At 52.4% G+C, this 24776-nt stretch overlaps 1 protein-coding gene across 2 annotated transcripts in view; it reads right to left on the bottom strand.

The window, feature by feature from the left end:
• The window catches only part of RGS3 (regulator of G protein signaling 3), a 235466-nt gene that overhangs the window by 187869 nt on the left and 22821 nt on the right, over positions 1-24776 (bottom strand). The window contains exons 2-8 of one of the 2 annotated variants that reach the window (XM_075060499.1): positions 23404-23454; positions 18188-18246; positions 17150-17244; positions 12528-12596; positions 10910-10970; positions 5698-5788; positions 4086-4153 (exon numbers count right to left, since the gene is read on the bottom strand). In XM_075060499.1, coding sequence (XP_074916600.1) covers positions 4086-4153; positions 5698-5788; positions 10910-10970; positions 12528-12596; positions 17150-17244; positions 18188-18246; positions 23404-23454 — 494 coding nt within the window. Of the gene's footprint in view, positions 1-747; positions 946-4085; positions 4154-5697; positions 5789-10909; positions 10971-12527; positions 12597-17149; positions 17245-18187; positions 18247-23403; positions 23455-24776 lie in introns of those variants that run through there. The other variant, XM_075060500.1, reaches the window with a different exon arrangement.

Raw genomic sequence — 24776 nt, 5'->3', positions numbered from 1 at the left:
GAGCGCAGTGCCACATATACTCGATCCTGCAATCTCAGCCCTAGCCTCAGAATTAGGGTAAACAGGAGAACTCAACAAGGGGGCTGGGACCCCAGTATGCCTGGGAGTTAGCCATGACCCTACTGCAGAGCAATGGGGAGCTGGTGTCAGAAATGCCAAGGCAGCTTCATCTACACAGCCACATTTACACCATTAAAAATACCCTGCAACAGACAGAGCCACGGACAAACACTGTCAGACAGAACTTGAAACTTTTCTTTATAACCTCAGCAAGACTCTTTCCTAGCAGCCATCAGTGTCTCCCTAGTGCATTCCTGATAAACACAAGAAAGGATCTGCTTAACAGTCTGCAGTGCCCTCCTCTCCACTAATGTACAGTAAATTGGACACTACCGCTCAGCTTAGAACTTTCTCGGGACACACCAGATCCTTAGAGCACTAACACTCAGGCCATTTTCGCAAGCTGAATGCTCGTTCCCACCATGGGACCATCCACCTTCTGCAGATCAGCCCGTACGCAGACAGAGATCATCTATACACAGCCACTGACTTGTCAAGCATTTCCACGATCTTTGCTATAATGGCATTTGCAAACCAATACACGAGAAATAACCTGACACACCACACAGCCAGAGCAGCAGGGGGAGAACACACACACACACATATGCCTAACTCAGACTCTGAAATAGACATGCATCCCCCAGATGGATTCACTTTGCATTCAGATTAGGGTTAGGTTCCACAGACCTGTCTGTATCTCCGCTCTGAGCACACCTTGCAGAGTCCATTGAAGCGATTCATGATTGCAGGCTCTTAACGTGCCGCTAGCCCATGGAAATTAAATCCCTCAAAGGAGCAGGAATCCTGGTCTCCTTGTATCACAACAGCATGGAACAAGCCACAGTGAAACTGGCATGACCGCCCATGGGAACCCAGCGCTAGAGAAGAATGGCAGGAAGCCACCTTTCACCTTCCAAGCCCCTGTCTGTGCTGTATGCCGCTTTACGATAAGACAGAGGGCTTCCTGAAAACTCCAAGTGACAAGGAAGAGAGAGAGTTTTATATTAAAATTCCTGTCAACTATTCAGTATTCCCTAGTCCCTTCTCTGTTGATGTGGCTTTTGTTCCTGCTGCATTCTTCAGCAGCACAGAGCACTTTGTTATTGCAAGGTTCTCACAAACACTTTGAGGATGTGTAAGCAGCATTTCACAGGCCTTGGCTGCACAAGCTTCACTTCAGTAAAAAGACTCTGTATGCTAGTTTAAAGATATGGGAGGAAAAGTGATTCGGCTTTAGGAAACCAAGGAAGAATTTGTTTTCACAGAACACACTCGCACAATACTGCTTTGTGTTTACAGGGGGCGGGGGGAAGCACGACCCAAAGCTTGGAGGTCAGTAGCACCCATGGTTTAATTTCAGAATTAAAGGCACAGCAAAACTCTGACTCAAGTCAGATGTACAGTGCAAAGCTGGATTGTGTGACATGGCCTCTTTGCACACTGCAGCAGCAGCTCCCAGGAATGCCGAGTCACAGGGGAACCCTTGCAGAATGCAGCTAAACAAAGCACGAAGAAAGCTTCTTTCAGCTTCCTCCACAGGGCAGAAATGAGGCAAGGCTTCCAACCCCAACCAAACCGAGGCCCCGGCGTCACTGTCACTGCAGCACGGTCTGGTGATTGGGGGTGAAAGGGATTTTAACTAGCAGAGGACACAAAGGGCTTGCTTTGAAGTCACTAACCAAACTGGCTCGACAGTGTCTAGCCCTGCCAGCCAGGGGCTGCACTGAGCTGACAGGCTGCCATTCTGCCTCCCCCAGTTTGCCATCTTTGAGGTCAGTGGTGTTCATTCTTACAGGGCATTTCCTGGAGCCCCCATCCCCCCAACCATGCTATAAAAACTCCGGGGGGGTGAAAATATTTACAGGAGGGAGCTTCACTCCGGCCAGCGCCGGCTGAATGTAAACCCTGCCTATGTGAGAGGAAGGGAGGAATAAGGGCGCTAGGTTGGTCTGTCTAGCTCAACCCTACGGTTTAAAACAAATAACTGAGAATGCAGCTGAGGGAAGCAGCGAGGCAAATTTGGCATAGATCAATCACAGGGCCGGTTGGGCCCAGTTTCCGATGTGGGCCCTGTGTTTCTGTTGCTGTTTCCCATCCTTGCCTCTCCTATGAATCACAGAGGCCTTGGTCTCAAGTGCCCCACTCAGATGGCAAAGGATTTAACGTAACACCCACTGGAAAGACGCAGGGTGAAAACGCAGCATGTTCAGACAAATCAGCAGGTGTCCACAGGAAGGGCCCTCTCAGTGCAGCGCAGCACGGTCTAGTCCAGGGTGGCAACATCCGGAGTCCACATCCGGCCCTTCAGATATTTTAATCTGGCCCTCGAGCTCCCACTGGGGAGCGAGGTCAGGGGCTTGCTCCACACTGCTCCCGGAGGAAGCGGCCCATCCCCCCTTCACCTCCTACATGTAGGGGCAGCCAAGAGGCTCCACACGCTGCCTCTGCCCCAAGCACCGTCCCCACAGCTCCCATTGGCCAGGAACCACAGCCAATGGGAGCTGCAGGGGCGGCACCTGCGGTAGGGCCAGCGTGCACAGTCACCTGGCCTTGCCTTCACATAGGAGCTGGAGGGGGGACATGCTTCCGATTCTGGGAGCTGCTTGAGGTAAGTGCCTCCCAGAGCCTGCACCCCTGGCCCCCTCCCATGCCCCAACCTCCTGCCCCAGCCCTGACCCCACTCCTGCCCCTTCGTACCAGCCTCCTGCACCCCAAACCCTCATCCCCAGCCCCCCTACAAGAGCCCAGACCTCCAGCCAGAGCCCTCACCCCCCCGCACCTCAACCCCCTGCCCCATCCCGGAGCCCTCTCCGGCACACTGAACTCATTTCTGGACCCACCACAGAGCCCACACCCCCAGCCAGAGCCCTCACCCCGTCCTGCACCCCAACTCCCAATTTCATGAGAATTCATGGCCCGCTATACAATTTCCATACCCAAGTGTGGCCCTCAGGCCAAAAAGTTTGCCCACCCTGAGTCTAGTCTCATAGCTCAGGCTCCTTTGAAAGTCTTTGGAACGAATCACTCCTCTCCTCGAGCTAGAGCAAAGCCTCGCTGTGGCCTCTGGGCTCTCCAGCACCACCCCATAGCATGTGTGCAGGGAAGCACAGGCACATCCCCACATTGTCAGGTAGCTTCCTCATGGGGTGCATGTCGCTCATGGCCTGTTTCCCACAGATCTCACCTTCATGGCCCAATCCACACTGCAGCTCCAGCCGCTCTAAGCAGCTGCAATTCTCCCATCTGACCTGGTCACAAGGGGTGGGGTGCTGCCACGCCAACCAGCTAGGTACACACCATTGCATTCTGGGAAATTTGGACCCTATCCTCCTAAAGCCCCAGCAGGGAACAGAGTGCCCAGGAGACGCACATACCGCAGCAGTAACAGTGCACCCTGGGATGTCCTACTACATAGAGAATGGAGTCAGGGGGGCCAATCGGCCTGCTTACATGGCCAGGGGTCCAGTTCACACAGCAACAAAATAGAGGGCTGACCCAGGTGCCAGAAGAGAGCCATGGGGCAGCCTAGCCCTGCAGCTGCCATGGGTCCTGGCTACTGACCATGCTGCATGAAGACACCAATTGCGTTTAGAGTCACTAACTGCTTACAAAATCAGCCTATATGCTGGAGTGTGGACAGGGCCTAAATGGAGGAGCCCTTCCTGGCTGCAAAAAAAGCCACCCTGCTGCGTTCAGACACAACCTTCCACAGAAGAGCCACACACACTACGCTCTCGCTCATGAAGACTTGCCCATTGTGCTTTGTTGTATACAGCAAATGTAATTCTGGCTCGTCTCTGCATGTGAGAAACCATCACAGGACCACTCATTTCACAGTCCCATTCTGAATCCCCTGCTCAGCAACGCCAGACTTTCCTCTCCTCCCTACTGGTCTCTGCCCTTTCACTCAGCCCTGCTACTGTGCAGATGAGCGTCTTCTCCCGCCCCTGCTCCTGAGTCACTAGTGCTGTGCTGCAGCCATTGGGCTCAGCTTGTCAGGGCAGCACTGGCCCTGGCACACCTACCTTGAGCTGCTCCATGTTCTCAGCCTCCTGGTTTCCCAATTCAGCCCGCTGGCTCGCCCGTGGTGGCTCTAGAAGGCAACAGAAAGAGCATGTCATATAGGCTGCTCTTAGGCACCACGCACACGCTTCTGCCTTCAACAGCGTCTTCTCCCTCTGCTCAAAGGCCAAGCACCATGAAATCTATGGGGGCACCAGCTCCAGACTGGAACATGGTGGCATTTCCTGTGGTTATTTGAAGACCCAGAAATTCCTTGTTGATCCACTGAGGGTGGCATGATGGGCAGCTGCCACGTGTCCTTCACACACATTGCCCTGTGACGGAGTCCCAGCCCAGACCCCATGGTGTCCACACCACCCCCGCAGCACATCTCTGGTCCCAGGCCTGCTCCACTCCTGCAGTCACTGGGCAGCGCCAAGTTAGAGCCAGACAGGATGGAGAACTCAGCAAAGCTGATCCAAAGCTCACTGGAGGCAACAGGAGGGAATCCATTGATTTTAGTGGCCCCAAGGCTGGCAGCTGCTGGCCCAAAGCTGGAGAGCACGTGAGATGCAGCAGCGTGTGGTGACAGGCACAGTGAGTGGGAGAGACGGGGAGGAAAGAAGGGTTTGTGTCCCCAAGGAGGGGGGAGATGCCCCCTCTCTATGGGTCACCCAGGATCGCTCTTGTGTATGTGCTAACATGGCCCCATTACCACAATGTCTGAGTGTCACTGGGTTGGGAAATCCAGGCTGTGTAAAGACAAGATGGCTGCAGGCAGGCCCCTCCTCCTCCCCTGAAGTGGCCCTGGGCTGGAGGGCTGGACTTTCCACAGGAGAGCTGAGAGCAATTGAGGTGTGAACAGTTCCTCTGCCTTCCCCCTAGTAGGGGAGGAGGAGCTGGCAGGGGTGGGGCTGACATGAAAATGGTTGTTGCCATACTGACTATAATGAGGGTAATTAGTTAAGGTGGGCTATTATCAGCAGGAGGGGAAAAAATCCTTTGTAGTGATAATCAGGATGGCCCATTTCCAACAGTTGACAAGAAGGTGTGAGTAACAGCAGGGGAAAAATTAGCATGGGGAAATAGGTTTTACTTTGTGTATTGACCCATCCACTCCCAGTCTTTAGTCAAGCCTAATTTAATGGTGTCAAGTTTGCAAATTAATTCCAATTCTGCAGTTTCTCGTTGGAGTCTGTTTTTGAAAAAAAAAATTTGTTTTTAATGTCCTCTGTGTATATATATATCTTCCTACTGTATTTTCCACTGCATGCATCCGATGAAGTGAGTTTTAGCCCACGAAAGCTTATGCTCAAATAAATTTCTTAGTCTTTAAGGTGCCACAAGGACTCCTGTTCTTCTTACTGAACTGGCAGTACTGCCTGGAGCACGGCAAATGGAGGCTGCCAGGCAGGCCCAGCTCCACGCAGCACAGGCAGGGAGTCTCCCCTGAAGGCCCACATAGACCTGGAAGCCAGCTATAGGATGGGGGCCTCTGCTCCGCTCTCCACTAGAGCCTGTCTCCACACACTGACAGTGGGGAGGAGGCAGGGCATGAGAACCCAAGCCGCTCCCATGCTCTGCTAGCTCTTGGGACATACCACTCCCCAGAGCATGCTGCTGAGGGGGACCCACCTCTGCTCTGCTTCAGACGCCGTGTGGCCACCTTCAGGTGCTTGGTCCTGCCCAGGTCCTCGCCAAGGAGATAGTACCAGCCGCTGACCTCCTGGGGCAGAGAGAGGGGGTGAGAGCCGCAGAGCTCATGCTCAGCGGGGCAGCTGCCCTCCAACCCCGCAGGAGAGTGTGTCTGTGCAAGGGCTGTGAGTGCAGGGTGCTGGCTGCGCAGTGCCTGCCCAGGGAGAACACAGAGCAGGTACGAAAGCCACCCTCTGCACCCAGCACGCCCCAGCCCAGTGTCAGCAAAGTTAGTGGCCCCGTGGCCCTGCATCCACAGTGCTGCCAGAGGGGCCACCAGCAGCACCATTGATTCCCAAGGCTGAACCAGCCCCAGCACAGGTGCATGTCCCAGAGCAGACAGGGCTCAGGCGCCCTGTGTCTGCACTGGCTGAGCTCAGGGGCTGACATGTGAGCCAGGCACTGCAGCAGAAGGGAGGGCGCTTGCCTGGCTCACTGACGCAGGGAGCACAGTGGAAGGAGAGCGTGTGAGACGGGAGGAGGGATTCCTCAGAGTGAAGGAGGAGCAGGATGCAGCAGGTGCACGAGACCACAAGAGACTGGGAGCTGAGGGTACAAGTGGCAGCTGTGGTGGGGGTGACAGGACCCCACATCCCTTGCTCAGACCCCTCTCCTCACTGGGGCTATTTTCCCGCTCTGTTCCTCCCCGGCCTGCTGGTTGCTGGACCCAGGTGCAGTTTGGTGACAGGAAGAGCAGACTTTGCACCTGCTCTGACTCAGGAACAGACACAATGCTTGTGCTCAGCCATTCGCAGGGCTCCAGCCATTAGCATGGAAAGGCCTCAGCTCCAGCGCACACTAGCACTATCACAGCAAGCCCAAGATAGGGACTCATTTGCTGGCCTCCCTTCTGCAGGCAGGGCCCCCCCACTGCCCATAGCCCCAAAGGGCCATTCCAGCCGCTGCAAATAGCTGGAGCACAGAAGCTGTCTGGCCACACACCCTTGTCTCCTAGCTATGCTGTCAGCATCAGGGGCTGCTATGGTGGTAGGGCCTGGAGCCACTGTATTTTGCCACTTCACTGTCATCCAGGGAGTCTGGTGAGAAAGTGGTATTCCCAGGTGGGTTTCTAGCCTCATTATGCAAAAGGACCATATCAGAATGAGAGCAGGGCTAGGGTCACTGCTACAACTCTGTCACCAGGAAGTGCTGACCGAACGTGCTGTGGCGTGGCCTATGTGAAATTCACCAGTTGGTCCAGCCCAGTCCCTCACTGAAATGTGTCTACATTGCATGTGCCCCATGCTGGCAAGCTCAGCAGGTGGCCAGTATTCTAGCCCTATCACCAGAGAGGTCATCTGCAATTCACACTGGGCACCTTCAGCAGTGCAGGATGGGCAATGCTAGGGTTCTTTCACCACATCCAACATATGCTGCGGGCCAGGCTGGGCAGGGCATTCCATACACCATGGACAAAGGGTTTGGTTAAAGAAGAGTCTCAAATCAGTGAGCAGAAAACTGTCGCTGAGAGTTTCCTGAATTACCATGCAGGATCCTGAAGACAGCTTATGCCAGCCACGCGAGGGACAGCTGTGTGTTCACAGCATCAGCCTCCAGACCCTGCCTCTGTGACTCCAGGATGTGTGTGTGTTTGTGTGTGCACATCTGCCTCCTGCCTCTACCCATACAGTCTGGAAGTCACAGTTAGCCTGTGGAACTCATTGCCACAGCTTAGCAAGATTAAAAAAAAAAAATTGGACATTGATATGGCTCAAAGTACCAGAGTCACAATAGTAACTATTAAAGACTAAAACACGAGTTTTAGAGGGGACTTGAGCCCCGTTTCAATGAGCAAGCAGATGAATAGATTCGCAGATGTTAAGACCAGACATGATCATCCAGTCTGATCTCTTGCATAACACAGGCCAGAGAATCTCGCCCAGGGATTCCTGCATCAAACTCTTCCCTTCCAGTGGAGCTAGAACACAAAGACATGCCCAATCTTAGTTTAAAGATATCAAGAGACAGACAATCCATCACATCCCTTGGCAAGGCTTTCCCAGTGATGAATGGCCCCTTTTGTTCAAAATGTAGACCCCACTCCTAGTGTGAATTGGTCTGGCTTCAGCTTCCAGCCACTGGATCTTGTTCTGCCTTTGTCTGCTTCACTTGATCTAAACTAAATCTGCTCTCAAATCTTCTCCCTGTACAGGGACTTAAAGACTGCGACCAAGTCACCTCTGAACCTTCTCTTAATAGACTGAGCTGGTTTGGTCTCTTGCTACAAGGCAGGTTTCCGACCTTCAGACCTTCTTGTAGATCTTTTCTGAACCCTTTGGATTTCTCAGTGCCCTGTCTGAAGTGTGAACCCCAGCCCTGGACACCAACACCAGGAATCAGTCTCTAGCTGAGAGGGTTCAGATGACATTTCCTTGTGGGTTAGGGTTACCAGCTAGCAACCGTGACAGGGGGTGGGGAGTAATAGGTGCCTAGATAAGAAAAAGTCCCAAAAAACAGGACTGTCCTTTTAAAAATAGGATATCTGGTCACCCTATTGTGGGCAGGTTATTCCAGAGCCACCTGTTGCAGGATTCTTGCACCTTGCTGGTGTTGGCCACTGTCAGTGACAGGACATCGGGCTGGATGGAACTCAGCCTGATCCAGTCTGGCAGCTGCTGGGTTGCCTGTTTCTCAGGACCCAGAAGTGGGGATCTGTGGAAGCCATTTACTTTAGCAGAGTTGCTGGTTTATTTGAGGAAGAAAAACCCAGTAGATTTTAAAGCTGTGTTACCATGAAAGTGCCAACAGGTGGCAGCACTGGCTTGACAGGAGTGGGCAATGCTGGGAAAGGCAGGCACTGGCCCAGCCTTTCACGTATTTTCTCCAAGACACTGAATGACAAAAAGCAGCAGCTGAGAGGGGCAGCAGGCGCCTACCCCGGCCTGGTAACAGGATTAGGGTGGGTGAGTTCCCACCAGCAGGGGCATCGCTGGCTGCGAAGAGCGGGTTAGTGCCACAGTAACTCTGTAGTACCATGCCCTGATGCAGCCACAAGTTACCCCAAGGGATACGGAGCAGCTAACAGCAAGGACAGCCGGGGCAGGGAGCCAAAGGGGACAAGATGGGGGATCGAACACAGAATGGCTCAAATCTGAGGCCAGTTTAGCCAGTGTCCTGTCCCACAGCAGTAGATGGGAGACAATCTATCCCAGGTGGTAGCCTGGTCCCTAGTTAGGGATTGGGTTAAACACGGAACCAGGAGGGTTTATCCCCCTTGTTCCAATATTCTTCTTTTCACATTAACTGTTAGCTAGAGACGGGGCTCTCCCAGCTAGAAACACCTGCTCCCTCTCCTTCCCCAGGCTGCACAATGCTGCACCCTCAGCTGGGGCTCGGAAGGCTCCCCCCATCTGCCATGCCCTGCTGTAAGCACTTCACTGGAACCAGCGCACTCACACACCTGAGGCCCTCCTGCCCCCCTCTGACTAGCCACGGCGCCCCATTCACTCTGCCCCTTGCCTTGCCTGCTCCCCACAGCTGGGCACCCCAAATCGGTGCCACTCCTGGAAAGAGAATTCTCACCCTCACTTTCCTCACCTGTAAAATGGAGCTCCATGGGCCGTGAGTTCTGCAGAGCCCCTGGGGACCAAGGGGCAGAATGCACCGTGAAAGTGTTATTGTGTTGGGCTTCAGAGGGTTAAATCAGTGCCTCAACTGGACACCTGGCCTCAGACAGGGCTACAGAGCAGGGGCAGTGTGCTCGGGAATGGCTTATGCCACTGAGCAAACAGTCTGCCACAGTTAGAAGCCAGCACTTCTTGCCTCACCCCTGCCTGGGCCAGCCCCAGCAGAGCAGTGTTCTCTGCAGGCTGATGGCACAGCAGCCTGGAGGGCAGCAAGAGAGCACCCGCTGGGCCCAGCATGAGGGGGCTGGGAGCCACTGAAATACAGCTCCCCCTCCCGCCCCACATCCACTCCCCCCGCCGGTCGACAGCTACACACAGTCTGCAGGGCCCCAGGCTGGTGGCATGTCGGGAACGACCAGCCTTGGCCACTGAGCTATGTCCATTGCCCAGAACCGATAGTGAACTGCCAAGCCAGCACCATCTCTGGGCTACCCTCTGGGTTGAATCATGCTTGGGTGTGGGCAGAAGGGTCAGGGAACTCCAGGTCCCGTGAGAAGGACTGGCTCTTCCCACGTGCCTGGAACAAGGCTCAAAGATGGTAGTCTCAGCAAAGGGTTGGGAAGGAGCTTTCGCCAGCTGGGAGAGGGAAGGGCCCGTCCACCTGGGGGCAGGTCATAGCATTCCCAGGGCCTCCAGGAGGTGGGAAGACAGGCATTGTTCTCCCCACCATCGCCAGTGCTATGGCAGCTCCGGCCAGGGTGAACACAGTCCCTGATCTGCAGATCAGTGACATAAAGGCAGCAGGATGCCTCAGGCCGACCCCAGCAGGGAGGAGCCCAGGGTTTGGGGTGCTGCAGGACGGGAAAGCAGAGCGCCTCTTCTCCCTGGGTGCTGCACACCGCCCCATTCTGGGCAGGATGGGCAGCACTTGCATTCACCAGTCAGAGGCCAGTGCGCAGCCTGGCACTCCGCCCCGGGGCTGCTGGGCCACCAGATGGGCCTCACGCAAACAAGACCGGGCGGCCTTGTGCAGCCTTGAACCTGGACTGGTGTTTGGCCAGAGCAGCCTGATGTCAGTGCCAGCAAGCAGCAGATGGGATCCCTGTCAGCTGATGGCCTGTGCCTCCAAGGTGAGCAGGCGCCACTGGACGAGAGTCACCATGACTCCCTCACTCCCCAGGCCCTCTGGCTCCCCACCTCAGCAGCCTCACTGCACTCTCCTCGGTCGAGGGCAAGGAGGCACCTGCAGGGGAGGGAGGCCGTTGTCAGGACTCCTCTGCCTTCCCCGCAGCCCCAGACCAAAGAGATCAGCTTCCCCTGCCCGCCGCAGAGCTGAGTACGTGCTCAGCACACTGTCGGAAATGCTCTCTCCACTGGAAAACAACCCCCAGCTGTCACTTCCAATCCACTCTCCTGCCAGCCTCCCGCAGAGGCCCTGGCGCCCTCACTCCCAGCCACAGGTCGCTTCACCCAGGAGGCTCTGCCAAGGGCACTGTGCCTTGGACGGGAGGATATTGCCTCCTCCCACCTGGCGCATAGGAAGGGCCCAAATTCAGTGTGTGCTCCGTACCCACAAGTGACTGTACCTTGTCTGGGGTCAGGAGCGACTTCATGCCAAAGCTCATACAGCCAATTAGCTGGCTCTGTCTGGAGAAGGATTCAGAGAGCAGGGTTAGTGTCTCCCCTTAAACCCTCCTTACCCCCGAGGCCCAGGGCAGCTTCCCCACCAGCACGGCTCCCGCCCCTTCCCTCTGCCAGGAGGGCCTGGCTCCTGCAGAAGTGATGTTAGCACAGGGTTAAGGAGACACAGCGCTACACATCTCCTCTCCCCCACACATGCACCTTTGGGCTTTCTGTCCTCTCTCTGAAGGCAGGGCTTTGCAGGCAGCAGGCGCCCCCACTGCACTGATCTCGCCAGGTCACCCTGCACTTTGGTCCGGCCCCTCCTGTGTTTGCTCCACTCCGATCGTGGTGTCACTCCAAAGATGGTTGCGGCTGGATTCCCACCCCAGACTGGCACAGAGGGGAGGGGCCTTGGAGGTTAGTTAGATAGTTTAAAAAGCTAACGATCCTCTGGAGCCTGGCTGCACCAGGATGCAGCGTTGCTGCTCAACACCTGCTGGACATTAGCTGTGGAGACGGAGGCAGTTCTGCGTGCTTGGGCATCCGTCCCTGCACAGCAGACGGGCCCTGGAGAGCCCGTCTGGCATACCGGCTTGGGCACTAAGTGGATTTGCTTGGAGACCGAAGCTCTCCCAGCCCTTCACAACACTGGCATTTGCTGACAGCTGCCATGCAGGGACCTGAGACCTGAGATGGAGCGTAAATGATACACCAGGACTTTTCCTTCTTTAGTTTCTCGGATACTTGGAGGGCTGCACCACGTTTGCATATGGGCAGAATGTACATGCACCTAAGTCAGTGTGGCATTAGCATGGGCTCCAGCATTGGCTGCCTCCAACATGATGTCTGATCCTGCCCCTTTGTGCCAACATCACCCAACATGACTCTGGTGAGGGATGCCACTCAGTGACCTCGGAGCTGGATGTAGCATGCTGAACATCTGGACTGGTTGCACCCATGGCCAGCACAACTTGAAACAGGCTGCCCATGTGCCATGCATGTGAAGCTGCATGCAGCATCCGGGGTGGGCACTGAGCCATTCCTGGGCTACCACCAGGCATCGGTGTGAGCAGACACTGTGCAGGCTTCCCCTAGGCTAACTGACCTCTCTGCAACTGTGCAAAATGCTCCCCCGACCCGAGCAGCGTCTGCTCTTGGAACTGCAGTTTGCTTCAATGTCAGCGCAGCAGCAGCCCCGGATCACTCGAGATCACGGCCAGAGTGCAGACAGCAGTCAGCATCCACAGCTTCCCAGCAGCTCTCGGGGCCCAGCGTGCGACAGAGCACCCTGAGCAGAGGCATGTGCTGAGGCTGGGTGTGCAGACATGCTTCACCCACCCCTCACAAAGGGGCTCAGTCCAGTGCCACTGCTCAGATCCAGCAGCCACATCACACTCTCGCTCTACCCGCATGACACCCACTGATGCCGGGCTGGGCCACGGGACCGAGGCTCTGCAGGAACTCACATGAAAGTGGCCAGAGCAGATGGTATTTTTATCCCTTCTCCAGCCTTTCCAAACCTTGTTAAAGAGATGGCTCAGCAGCATTCCAATCCCAGCCCTGTCCCGGCACTGGCTTTACCTGGAATTCCTCTCTTGGTTCCAAACTGTAACCAGAAGACGCTTGTGTTCATCTTCTTCTTGAACGGGGCTGTAACACAAGCCAGAAAGGACAGGATGAGAGCACCCATCGCCACCAGGACACACAGCGAGGGGTGGGTTTAGTGTTCCTTTAATGCTCCAGCTATGCCGCATCCCCCACTCCCGGCCCCACTGATTCCTACATGGAGCTTCCCAGCAATTGCCATAAATGGCAGTCTTCTCAAACAAGCTACTGTGCACTAATTTACTAAAATTAACGAGGCTGCAAGCTCCAATCCATGTTTGTTACATAAGGAAGAACTTGAGGGCCATGCAAGCAGCATGGTTAAACAAAGGAGACATTTGTTATTGACAAACTGTTGCAAGGGGAGGTGAACTCTCCTGAGCAGGTGCTGAAACACAGCTCAGGTTGTATAAGGACTCATAGACTCATAGACTCTAGGACCGGAAGGGACCTCGAGAGGTCATCGAGTCCAGTCCCCTGCCCTCATGGCAGGACCAAATACTGTCTAGACCATCCCTGATAGACATTTATCTAACCTACTCTTAAATACTCCAGGGATGGAGATTCCACAACCTCCCTAGGCAATTATTCCAGTGTCCAACCACCCTGACAGTTAGGAACTTTTTCCTAATGTCCAACCTAATCTCCCTTGCTGCAGTTTAAGCATTGCTTCTTGTTCTACATTACGAGGTTAAGGTGAACAAGTTTTCTCCCCTCCTGATGACACCCTTTTCGATACCTGAAAACTGCTATCATGTCCCTTCTCAGTCTTCTCTTTTCCAAACTAAATAAACCAATTCTTTCAGCCTTCCTCGTAGGTCATGTTCTCAAGACTTGAATCATTCTTGTTGCTCTTCTCTGGACCCTCTCCAATTTCTCACATCTTTCTTGAAATGCGATGCCAGAACTGGACACAATACTCCAGTTGAGGCCTAACAGCGCAGAGTAAGAGCAGCAGAATGATTCTTGTCTTGTTTACAACACACAGTTAATGGCAATCCAGAATCACGTTTGCTTTTTTTGCAAAGAAAAAAAAAAAAAAACAGTAAAAAAAAAAAAAAGAAAACATCACACTGTTGACTCATATTTAGCTGTGGTCCACTATAACCCTAGATCCCTTTCTGCCATAGTCTCCTTCCTAGACAGTCTCTTCCCAGTCTGTATGTGTGAACTGATTGCCCTTCCTAAGTGGAGCACTTTGCATTTGTCTTGTATTAAACTTCATCTGTTTACCTCAGACCATTTCTCCATTTGTCCAGATCATTTTGAATTTTGACCTGTCCTCCAAGCAGTTGCAATCTCCTAGTTGGGTATCATCTGCAAACTTAATAAGTGTACTTTCTATGCAACATCTAAGTCGTTGATGAGATTATTGAATAGAGCCGGTCCAAAACGACCTGTGGAACCCATCTTGTTATACCTTTCCAGCAGGATTGGGAACAATAACACTATCTCTGAGTATGGTTATCCAGTAGTTATGCACCCACCTTAAAGTAGCCATCTAAATTGTATTTGCATTTATCGATAAGGATATATGCAGACGTTTCAATGCCTTACTAAAGTCTAGAATATACCACATCCACGTCTTCTCCCTTATCACAAGACTCGTTATCTATCAAAGAAAGCGATCAGATTGGTTTTGACACGATTTGTTCTTTACAAATCAATGCTGGCTATTCCCTATCACCTTACCACTTCCAAGTGTTTGCAGATGATTTCTTTAATTACTTGCTCCATTTCTTCTCTGGCACAGAAGTTAAACTAACTGCTGTAGTTTCCTGGTTGTTTTTTTCCTTTTTATAGATGGCACTATATTGCCTTTTCCAGTCTTCTGGAATCTCTCCCGTTCTCCCATGACTTTCCAAAGATAATAGCTAGAGGCTCAGATACCTCTCTATTTACTCCTTGATATTTATAGGATATGCATTTATGAGGCCTGGTGACTTGCAGCATCTAATTTTTAAGTGATTTTTAACTGCTCTTTTTATTTTATGCTTCTAAACTACCCCTTCCCATAAGCATTCACTATGTTAGACATTTCTTCAGACTTCTCAGTGAAGACCAAAACAAGAGCGTCATTAAGCATCTCTGCATTTTCAAGTTTCCTGTTATCTGTTCCTCCTCCTCACTGAGCAGTGGGCCTACCCTGTACTCTTGGTCTTCCTCTTGCTTTCTAATGTATTGATAAAAAGTTCTTCTTGTTTCCTTTTATTCCATAGCAGTTTGCAGCTCATTTGGTGCCTTGCCACATGTTTAAACATCAGAGAAGAACACACAAAAACACTATCATTCATACTCCTAAATACTCACTCTGTGATATTTCAGAGGTACAAGAGATCGACAGAGGAGTCTGCTAGAAATAATTAACTCCACCAAAATGCTGCAAGATTCAGCCCCCTTCCATGCAAGGACATGCTAGAGCTTTGGGAAAATCCTTTTTACATTCCTTGTTCATACTGATCCACCAGATTGGGCAGGCTCAGGGTCTAGAAATGGAATGTTTTCCTGACTCCCATCGGATGCATAGAAGCTAGCCAAATAAGAAACTCCAAATGTGCAGGAGTATTGCTGGTCATGCTGTGTAGTCAAAGCTTTGTGAAATTCAGCACAGTCTTAATAGTTCAAGGCATTCAGCTACAGAATAGCAAAATAAGTTGCACTCCTCATTTCAGTAGGACACCTCAATATGCATGAGGCATGTTTACTGAGATACGAGTGGGATTCACCCACGAAAGCTCAGCTCCAATACGTCTGTAGTCTATAGGTGCCACAGGACTCTTTGCTGCTTTACAGATCCCAGACTAACACGGCTCCTCTGATAGTGAGCAAACGGATCTTGCCATGAGAGGCTAAGGCGCATTGCCACAGTTCAGACTCTCTTCCAGCTCCATTCTGAACACACTGTGATGTTATGATATAAACTGGACCATACAGAACATGGGTTGCAACCAAGTCCTGAGTGGCAACAAATCCTATGTAAGGGGGGTAATATAAGGTGTCTAAGACCAGGTTACGGGTTACTGGTTATGATTATGCTGTCTGTATGTCTGTATCATTTTTGTAGTTGAAGTTATGAATATTAGCTGTATGCTGTCATGTATTTAAACTTGTGCTGTCCTTACTGGGATTATCCCATGACAAGTTGGTGTCAGCTCTGTTTAGCCTGCTTGCTGAGCCATTAAGGACCTACAGCTACAAATTGACCCTTCAGAGGAGGCGATACGCCTTGTGACTCAGCAGGGTAGCAAACTGGCCCATGTGACTGCAGACTCCATCATTTGCTGTAACTTTCCAGTAGGAACAGGAGTGTTACTACACTGGAAAAGCCTATATAAGGTGGAGGCCTCATCTCCATCTGTCTTCAATCCTGCTTCTTCACCTCTGGAGGACTTTGCTACAACTGAAGCTCTGCACAAAGGACTATGACCATCCATGCAGGTGATGTATCCAGAGAATTGATTTAAACCTGCAGTTTACTCCATCACTGCTACAAGCCTGAACTAAGAATGTTATCATTACTGTAGTAATTGATTCCATTTACCAATTCAGCTCTCATCTCTATCTTTTTCCTTTTTATGAATAACCTTAGATTTTAGATTCTAAAAGGATTGGCCAACAACGTGATTGTGGTAAGATCTGATGTGTATGGGCAAAGGGTACGAGGTTACACCGACGCCCTGATCGTTGGGCGCTAGGCGCCTGGGACCCCTGTAATGAATCGTGTACTTAGGCTGTGGGGTGGCGCGCTATGCAGCGACTCATGAGACGTTTGATGGTCTGGACACATCCGTGGTCAGGGCATCTACACAACACATCACCGGCCACCGCCATACTAGGAGTGAGCCGATGGCTCACGCACCCACGGGGGAGGGGAAAACCTTACAACCCCCTACTAAACTACATCCCCTGAGTCCTAACCCACCGTATCTGGATTCCACTCGTGAGGGTATGTCCCCATTACCCGGCCTGCTTGCTCTAATCATGACTATGTGTAACCCATTAGATGAGCGATGTACCCTCACTGCTCCCCTACTATACTTTGACCCCACCCACCGTACACCCCGCATTGGGGACATTACAGACTGTATGTACTATATGCTAACCCATAACCAAATACCAGCGTCCCCCCATACTCTGTATGTTGCCCCCGATGACTAATGACTGACATGCCAAACTCTGTGTATCATCCTTATTTAAATATTCTCTAATAAACATATTGACCTGGGTCTGGGGCTTGGTCCTTTGGTATCAAGAGAACCTTTTTCTTTTATTGGGGTGTTGGTTTTCTTAACCATTCATCCCCAGGACATGTGGGACTGATGGTGATACTGGGAGACTGGAGTATCTAAGGAAATTGCTTGTGTGACTTGTGGCTAGCCAGTGGGGTGAAACCGAAGTCCCCTTTGTCTGGCTGGTTTGGTTTGCCTTAGAGGTAGAAAAACCCCAGCCTAGGGCTGTGACTGCCCTGTTTGAGCAATTGGTCCTAATTTGGCACTCTCAGTTGGGTCCCACCAGAACCGCATCGTCACACATGCCCCATTTGGAACACAAACCAATGGAAGGATGGGATGGTGCCACCTCGGACGCTGCATACTCACAAGAGGAAGTGCTCGTGGAAGATGGGATTTTTGCTGTCTGGAACAGTCTTGGTTTTTTGCCTGCATTTCCGATCAGTATCTGGTACTACAGACATCTTGATGTCGAGAAACAAACAGCACATTAGCCATCTTTAAGCAAACACAAACTCGCCACAAACCCAGCAACTGTCTGGTGCTCAGCTCATCAGGGGACCCACCAGTCAGCTCTGTGGATGGCCAAGTCGCAAAGATCTAGTTTGTGCTAGCTAGGTGTTTAGGTCTCTTTGCATTGACCAGGTCTAGCCACAGCATTGCAAAGCTCCTCTGGGCAACGTGAACAGGAGAAAATCTTCCTTAGCTAGTCAGAGACCCCAGGGCTTGATCTGCGCAAATATTCCTAGCCAGTCTCTGGCCATGTAAACACACACACGCACGCACACACGCACACACACACACACAGCCCTGAGACCCGCTGAGGGAGAACATATTTTCGGTTAGAATCAGAGGACGTAGAGATGGAAATGACCTACTAAGATGCTATCAGTTTAACCAGGGCTGCCCAGCCCTGTGCCCTACAGTGCAGTTACTGGAGTTTGCCTAATGCTGATCATTCACTCTCATACCTTTCCTTAGTCTGCATAATGAGCGCTGACAGCCACAGACAGAGCTTTCTCCTCTGGCTCCCACATTTTCTGCCAATAATGATTCTGTGACAACAAATGCTCCATCGGAGGGTGCCACAGCCCCCAGGTGCAGTTAGCACAGTGATGCACCCAGCACCTGACAGGAGACTGGCTGTCTTAGCTTACCTGGTGCAGTGAAGTTACTCAACAGCCATTAAATGCAGGGATGGGGGCGGAAGAGTTCAGGACAAATGGGCAGGCACAAAGCAAAGGTTCTTGCCCCAATTTCTGTGGAGCCCCAGAAGAGGGACAGGGAGAAGATGGGAGCCCAGCTGCATGCCTGGAGGAATTCACCCCAAAACCAGAAGGGGTACAAAGTGGTCACATCCTCATCCCCAGCTGAACCCAAAGCCCCTGGGGCAGTTTGAGAACCCACCTTCACATAGGAGTTGCATGTCCGGTACTCTTTTCCCATCAGGCCCTTTGCTTCCATAACTGGAAAGAAAATGAAACGTGGTTGAAAAGAGACAAGGAAGGCGTCTTCCCACAGCACTGCGCTCATGCCCTGGTGCCAGGCACTGAAAGCCGGGCTCCTCCCCGTCAAGCCTGACTGGCAGGATTAACCCAGAGCTGGCTTACAGGACACAGGCTGGCAGCCTCCGCGCTTGGCAGGCTCCTCACACGTGCACCTCCCTGCCCCTGAGGGCTCGTGGGGTACAAGGGGGATTGGAGAGAGAAATGGTTGAGGGTTTTATTTTGAAGTAAAACTGTCCTATGAACACATGCATCTGCAGGGGAGCTTGGAGCAGATGCAACCCAGCATCCAGCTGACAAATTGCATTTCACCTGCCTGACTTCACACAACACAGGGGCTACTAGCACCAGGCCCCGGGACAAATAGCAAAGGCCAGAGCTCCATCTCTGCTCCTCCTCTGCAAAGCCAGCCTCCCTGCACTGACTGCAGTGGCAATGCATCATTCTTTCCAGCCATGTGAGTGAAATGAGAATCTGGTCCCAGCACACAGAGATGGTGTGATGGAGTAGGGACTGTCTGTGTGGGGAATGGGAGATCAGGGGAGGACTTTAGGGGATGGACTATACCGGAGCCTGTAACCTGAGCTAAGTAAGGGAGGGGAAAGGTCAACACCTTTGCCCGGGAAGGAGGAAAAAGGAAGGGACCGGCAGGAGGGAAGGAGTTTTCAGTTTGGATCTGGGGCTGTGTGGGTGGAATTCAGGGTATCCTAGCTAGGATCCAAGCACCCTGAAAGCCCAGAAGGACTCGATGGAGGGGTCCTGACTGTGCCTGCAAGCTCTGCTGTAACCTGTGTTCCTGTGTCCAATAAACCTTCTATTTTACTGGCTGGCTAAAAGTCACTGTGAGTCCCAGGAAGAGGGGTGCAGGGCTGGACTCCCCCACCCTCCCATACATGTATAACTAGACTGTTCGTACGATGATGCTTTCTAGCTGTGCAAGCCAGGACTACCTCAGAACCAGCCTCTATCAGACGCAGGAGCTTGCACTGCCGGGGACGCCTGGGTCCTCTAGTCGATCAGGCTTCACAAACAGCACAGGAGCGAAGGGCTTGCATAAGACCCTCTGTTGCACACACTCTATTTTCTACTACAATTGGGGCTGACCTTCCCAATGTGAACCAGGAGGGACATTATGATCATCCATCTGACCTGCAAAGCACAGCCAGAGAATTCCCCGGATCCGCATCAACTGGTTATGCTTAGAGCAAATCTTCTCTGAAAGAGACACCACCTTGTTTAAAGACTTCAAGGTGTGGAATCCATCACCCGTATGGTTTCAAAGGTATCACTCCTCTGAAAACTTCCCTTATTTTAGCTTAAATTTACCCGCTTCGCTTCCAGCTGTAAGCAATGTCAGGATGACTGGAATCCCTCGATTGTGTGGTGATTTAGCAGGAGCTCGTGAAGAATTTTAAGAATGCATTGGCCATCCCATCCCCACTTAGGCATTACCACAAAGCGTGGCGATGGTGATTGTAAAGCCTTTGGAATCACCAATTTCTTCTGCTGGGGCAAGGAGAAACACAAGAAAATAGCCCCGAGTATTCAGCGGCCAGCTGATTGGGTGAATGGGGACTGTGGACGCTTGTGATCAACAATTGACTCACACCTCAGTGTGGATGTTATGCTAACGCCTGTTGCATCTGTGTGTGTGGTGTGAGAGAGAGAGAGAGAGAACGACGACCGAAGACGAGACCGGCGAACCCTATCGTTAAGTGCTGGCAGAGTGGGAGCAGTTGGGAGCCCTAACGAGTGAGCGAGTGGAAGTGGTTGCGGGGCGTGGAGGAGCAGTGTGGCTGTTGGTGGGCCGCTGTCATGTGAGGTGCAGCAGAACTCCATGGAGTGGAGCAGTTTGCGCCGGCAGTAGTGCCCTTAAACCCCTGTGGACTTCCCCCCATTTCACCACTGGCTGGGGGGAGTTAAACTACAGATAACACTTTGGATTCTCGGGTGGCACTGACCACCAGACTTTTGGGTTGTTGGACTTTGGGGTATTGGACTTAAGACCCTAAGGGATAAGGACATGCCAAACATACATTTGGAGGGGCGTTTTTCATGTTTGTGTTATAACTCTGTTTGTGGTGTTCCTCCAATGGGATGCCGCATTGATTCCTTCCTTTATTAAAAAGATTTTGTTACACTCAGACTCTGTGCTTGCGAGAGGGGAAGTATTGCCTCCTTCCTAGAGGCGCCCAGGGGGATGTGGTATGTAAGTGTCCCAGGTCACTGGGTGGGGGCTCGAGCTGTTTATGCATTGTGTTGCTGAAACGGAACCCCTGGATACTGAACCCGGCCCTTGTTGCTGCCAACTCAGAGGGGCAGAAGGGAAACACAGCCACTGGGTGTCGTTCTGTGTCTGCTAGTTAAAGAGCTCTCTAGTCTCAGAAAGCTTCTCCCCCATGGGGATTTATACATTGGGTCACATCACAGGCTAACCTCCTCTTGGCTAACAACATAGATTGAACTGCTTTAACCTCTCTCTGTCAGGCAGGTTTCCAGACCTCAAATCATCCTTGCAGCTCTTTTCAGAACCTTTTCCGATTTGTTACCATCCTTTCTAAGGTGTGGAGCAAGTTCCCAGTAACAGACTCACTCCAGGCCAGCCCCCAGTCAAATAAAACACCAGGTTAAAGTTTGTGCCAGACTCTTACAGCCATTTTTAGGGTCCAAACCATCCCATTTCCGTTATTCTGTAAACCCGAACTCCACCCTTGGAAGAAGGCTGGACACCGGGCCTGCACGTTCCAGGGAATGCCAGCCTGGAAAAGGATGAGGAGCATGGACCCAGGCCACCCTTATGAGCTGGGTCATGCAGCACCTTTGCTAGGGCCAGCACCAGCTTAAAGCAATGGAGCTTCGGCCAGGCCCTTTGGGGAGCCAGTTCTGCTAACAGATACAACTCACCCTGGCCCTGGCCAGGTACCCAGGCAGAACTTCCTTTCTCCTAACTGCCAAGCCCACTGGAGCTCTGAGGTTCCCCAGCCCCACGCCGTCCCAACACGGCCCTGGGCTCACTGCTGGCTCAGGGAGTTCCCAGCTCCCCTAACTGTCCTGCTGTCGAGGGCAGCTTCTCCTTGGTCACAGAGATACCCCCTGCAGAACAGGTGGGTGTTTCCTGGCTCCATTCAGACTGCTGCACAGCTCAGCCCCACACAGCTGCCCAGCGCCTGCCCACAAAGCTAGGAAGCTGAAGCACACAAAGGCCAGAATGTATTGCCCCTATTTTGCAGATGGGGATCTGGGGCAAAGAATGGTTCATTGGCTCCCCGAAGCGCACGCAGCAAGTCCGTGGCATGAACAAGACAGCCCACTGGCCTGAACTCAAACTAGCCCCTTTACCATAGACCATCCACCCTCCTGTCTGCTATCAGGAGCGCTTTGTGCCCCAGTGGACCGGACCCCGGCCCTCCTACTGCGTCTGCTCTGCTTGCACGTGCACGTTCAGATCAGTGGGCATGTCTCCGTGTGTGCTATTAACTGCCCCAGGCCCTCCCCATAGGCTCTGAGGAGCCTCAGCTAGCCACAGGCCACTGTTACCATCACAGAAGGGAAGAAGGGTTGGGTCTCCTGTTCCTTTTCCTGACCCCTGTGCCTTTTCTCCTCTGTTCTTCAGAAGTTAAATGTAAAAGTTAAATGCATCGCCACACAAGACCACACAAGATCAGGAAATGCAGCAGGCTAAAGGAGATAAATTAGGTCAATACGTGACCTTTTGGCCGTTTATGAGCCACAGAGAGCCTGTCACTTGCTGTGGTACACAAAGCATTGGGGGTTAGATGAGACACTCGAGCCTTGTCCCCCCCAGAAACCAAGCTCCCCACAAGGGTAACAGGGCAGTGCACTCACCAAAGCTCCCAGTACACATATCTGAGACCTCCAGTGACACCAGCAACGGCCATTTGTGACAAATCTTTCTGTCCTTTATGCCACATGACGAAGCATCAATGACACAAGCTCCAGGTCACCTTTAAGGTTCTACAGCAACCTGCGCTCATCCCCGGGCTTCTGGGAGCAGTTGCTTCCCTGGGTAGTGTGAGGCTTTAGACACCGCTGTCTGTGTCGGAACATGTCTCCACCAGAAGTACTGGCCATACAAGCTAGGTGAGCTCACATCACTGCAGAAGCTCCAACCCACCAGCTCTCAGTCGCTGGGGACGTCGCTGTGCATTTAATTTGATGGGACCCTGTTTACTAAGGTTTTTAGGCATCTAACCATGCAGGTAGTCACCCACTGGGATTTTCCAAAGTGCCCACACAGGTGAGGCACCTCCGCCCCCATTGAAAGTCCAGGTGTCCAGCTGCCTTGGGTACTTCAGCCAATCACGAGTGAGCTCAGGCTGACCCCTGGGCTCCATTATCACGCTCTGGACATTGCAGGCCCCTATGCTGCCGAGCCAGATTGCTGGGTATCGTGGGAAATCAACCCCAGCAATGGGGCCTGGAGGGAGTGATGGGAGGGATTCCCATGCTGCGCTCAGGAGCCAGTTGAGGGTCACTCAGAGTCACTGTTATTGGAGATTTGTCCTGTGCCTGCTAAAGTGCTCGGTGAAGCCTGGCGTGCAAAGCACAGCCCTGCCCCCGATGTGACGCAGAGTGGGCCGGACAGGCTGGGCCGCCTAGAGCAGGGGCTACGCTGGGTGCACCTTGTGGCAGCATCCCTGTTGACTCACTCAAGGACACCACAGGAGGAGTGAGGCTCCTGCCAGCGAGCAGCCTGCCTGAGTTTGTTAAGAGATCTGGCTGGAGCTGGGTCCTGGAAGGCAGAGCCAAGCCCTGCTCTCCCTCTGCCTGGGTTAAGTCAGGGCAGCAGGACCGGCACCAGAGTCACTGCAGATCCTCGCAGGTGAGGCTACACAGGTCACCCTTTGCACATGTGAGCACATGCATGTGGGGTGGTGCTCTGTTCCCCTCTAGCATGGCTGGTGAGCTTGCAGCAGCCACTGCTAGCAGAGCCTGCTCTTTCCACACCAGCTACCCCACGTTCAAGCCCCACTGCTGAGCCAGCCTCTCTGGGGCTAACATGCTACAACAGGTGCTAGGCAAAGTGCCCTTATCGTGAGCTGCCCCTGCCCTCCTGGTAACATGGACCGTATCCTGGCCCCTCTTGGTGATACTTACTGTGCAACACAAGGAGCCTGCCCTGCATGTCGATGGACAGCTTCAGCTGACCTGGGCAAACAACAGGAGAAAAAGTAGATGAGCAACTGGTGCGGAACTCATCCAGGGAGATTCCCTGCTGACTATGCCCCACAAGCCAGCCCAGCTGGGTGCAGAGGGACCCCCCAGTACCCATGGCTCTGCCCTTCTGCCAGCTTCACTCCAGCCACTAAACACCCTGGCTCCCTTCCCTGCTCTAACGGCATTTCAGGAGCTGCTGCTCGGCAAGATGCTGCCCATGTAGAGGAGCCTGTGGCAGTGGGGAAGGGCTGGGAAAACCTGGCTCCTGGAAAGGATCTGTCTCACTTTAACACGCCTCCCAGGGCTGAGTGATATGTGGCCACAGAGATGGGGCCTGGGAGACTCCTGAATCCTGGCATGATCACTGGGCCTACAGACATGCCCTAATGGGAATTCAGCTGTTCAACGTAAGTGACAGTAACTAAAGTGTCACAATGACCTGTCCCAACAAATCGTGACAGGAAAAGGAACAAGAGGGAGACAGAAAGACTGGCTTAGCCCAAACAAAAAGGCCTGTGATAAAACTCAAGGGCTGTGTTAAGATCATGCCTGGTAAACAGCAACAGTGTGGGAGCAAGTATCAATGAACCAAAACTGGTATGTCAGAAACTCGGCCTAGTTGGTGGACAAAATAATGGGAAGATGGACTAGTCCACCCCCCCACTCCCTTTTGGGGTCCTCAAGGAAAGAGATTTGAGGAGAAAAACTGGCTACTGAGCAAGCTTCACCATCATGGCTGCCACCCCTACTGGCTCCTGGGACCCCGGGGGCCGTCGTCATCCTGATCCTGACCTGAGCGGACACAGAGAGGGACCCAGATGACATCACCACCTCGCCCGGGTCTAGCCAAACCCCAGACAACCCTGGGATGAAACAGAATTAGACTTTAACAACACCAGCTCCAGCCTGTCTCAACAAACTTCTTCTCTTCTCCCCAAAAGGGCAGCTATTACCATCTTCAATACCATCTAAGGGTACATCTACACTGCAGAGAGAAACCCATGGCACCAAGTCTCAGACCCTGGGTCAGCTGACTTGGGTGCACGGGGCTCAGGCTGCAGGGCTAAAAACAACAGCGTAGATGTTCCCACTCAGACTGGAGCCAGGTTCTGAGACCTTCCTGAGACAATATGTACTCTTGAGTTCACCCTTTTTACAACACTATGATAAATTTTGTAGAAAATATGCCTTGTGAGGTATCATCTGAAAACTGATAATTTGCTGAACATTACTGTCCTGGTAAAAATCTGTGTGGCCACATTGTATGTAAAATTATAAAATTCTACTATATAATATGTGTTCTGTGGCATACA

Source organism: Chelonoidis abingdonii, chromosome 24 (genome assembly GCF_003597395.2).
Source record: "Chelonoidis abingdonii isolate Lonesome George chromosome 24, CheloAbing_2.0, whole genome shotgun sequence".
Taxonomy (NCBI): Eukaryota; Metazoa; Chordata; order Testudines; family Testudinidae; genus Chelonoidis; species Chelonoidis abingdonii.
This window is presented reverse-complemented; position numbering and strand designations above follow the sequence as displayed.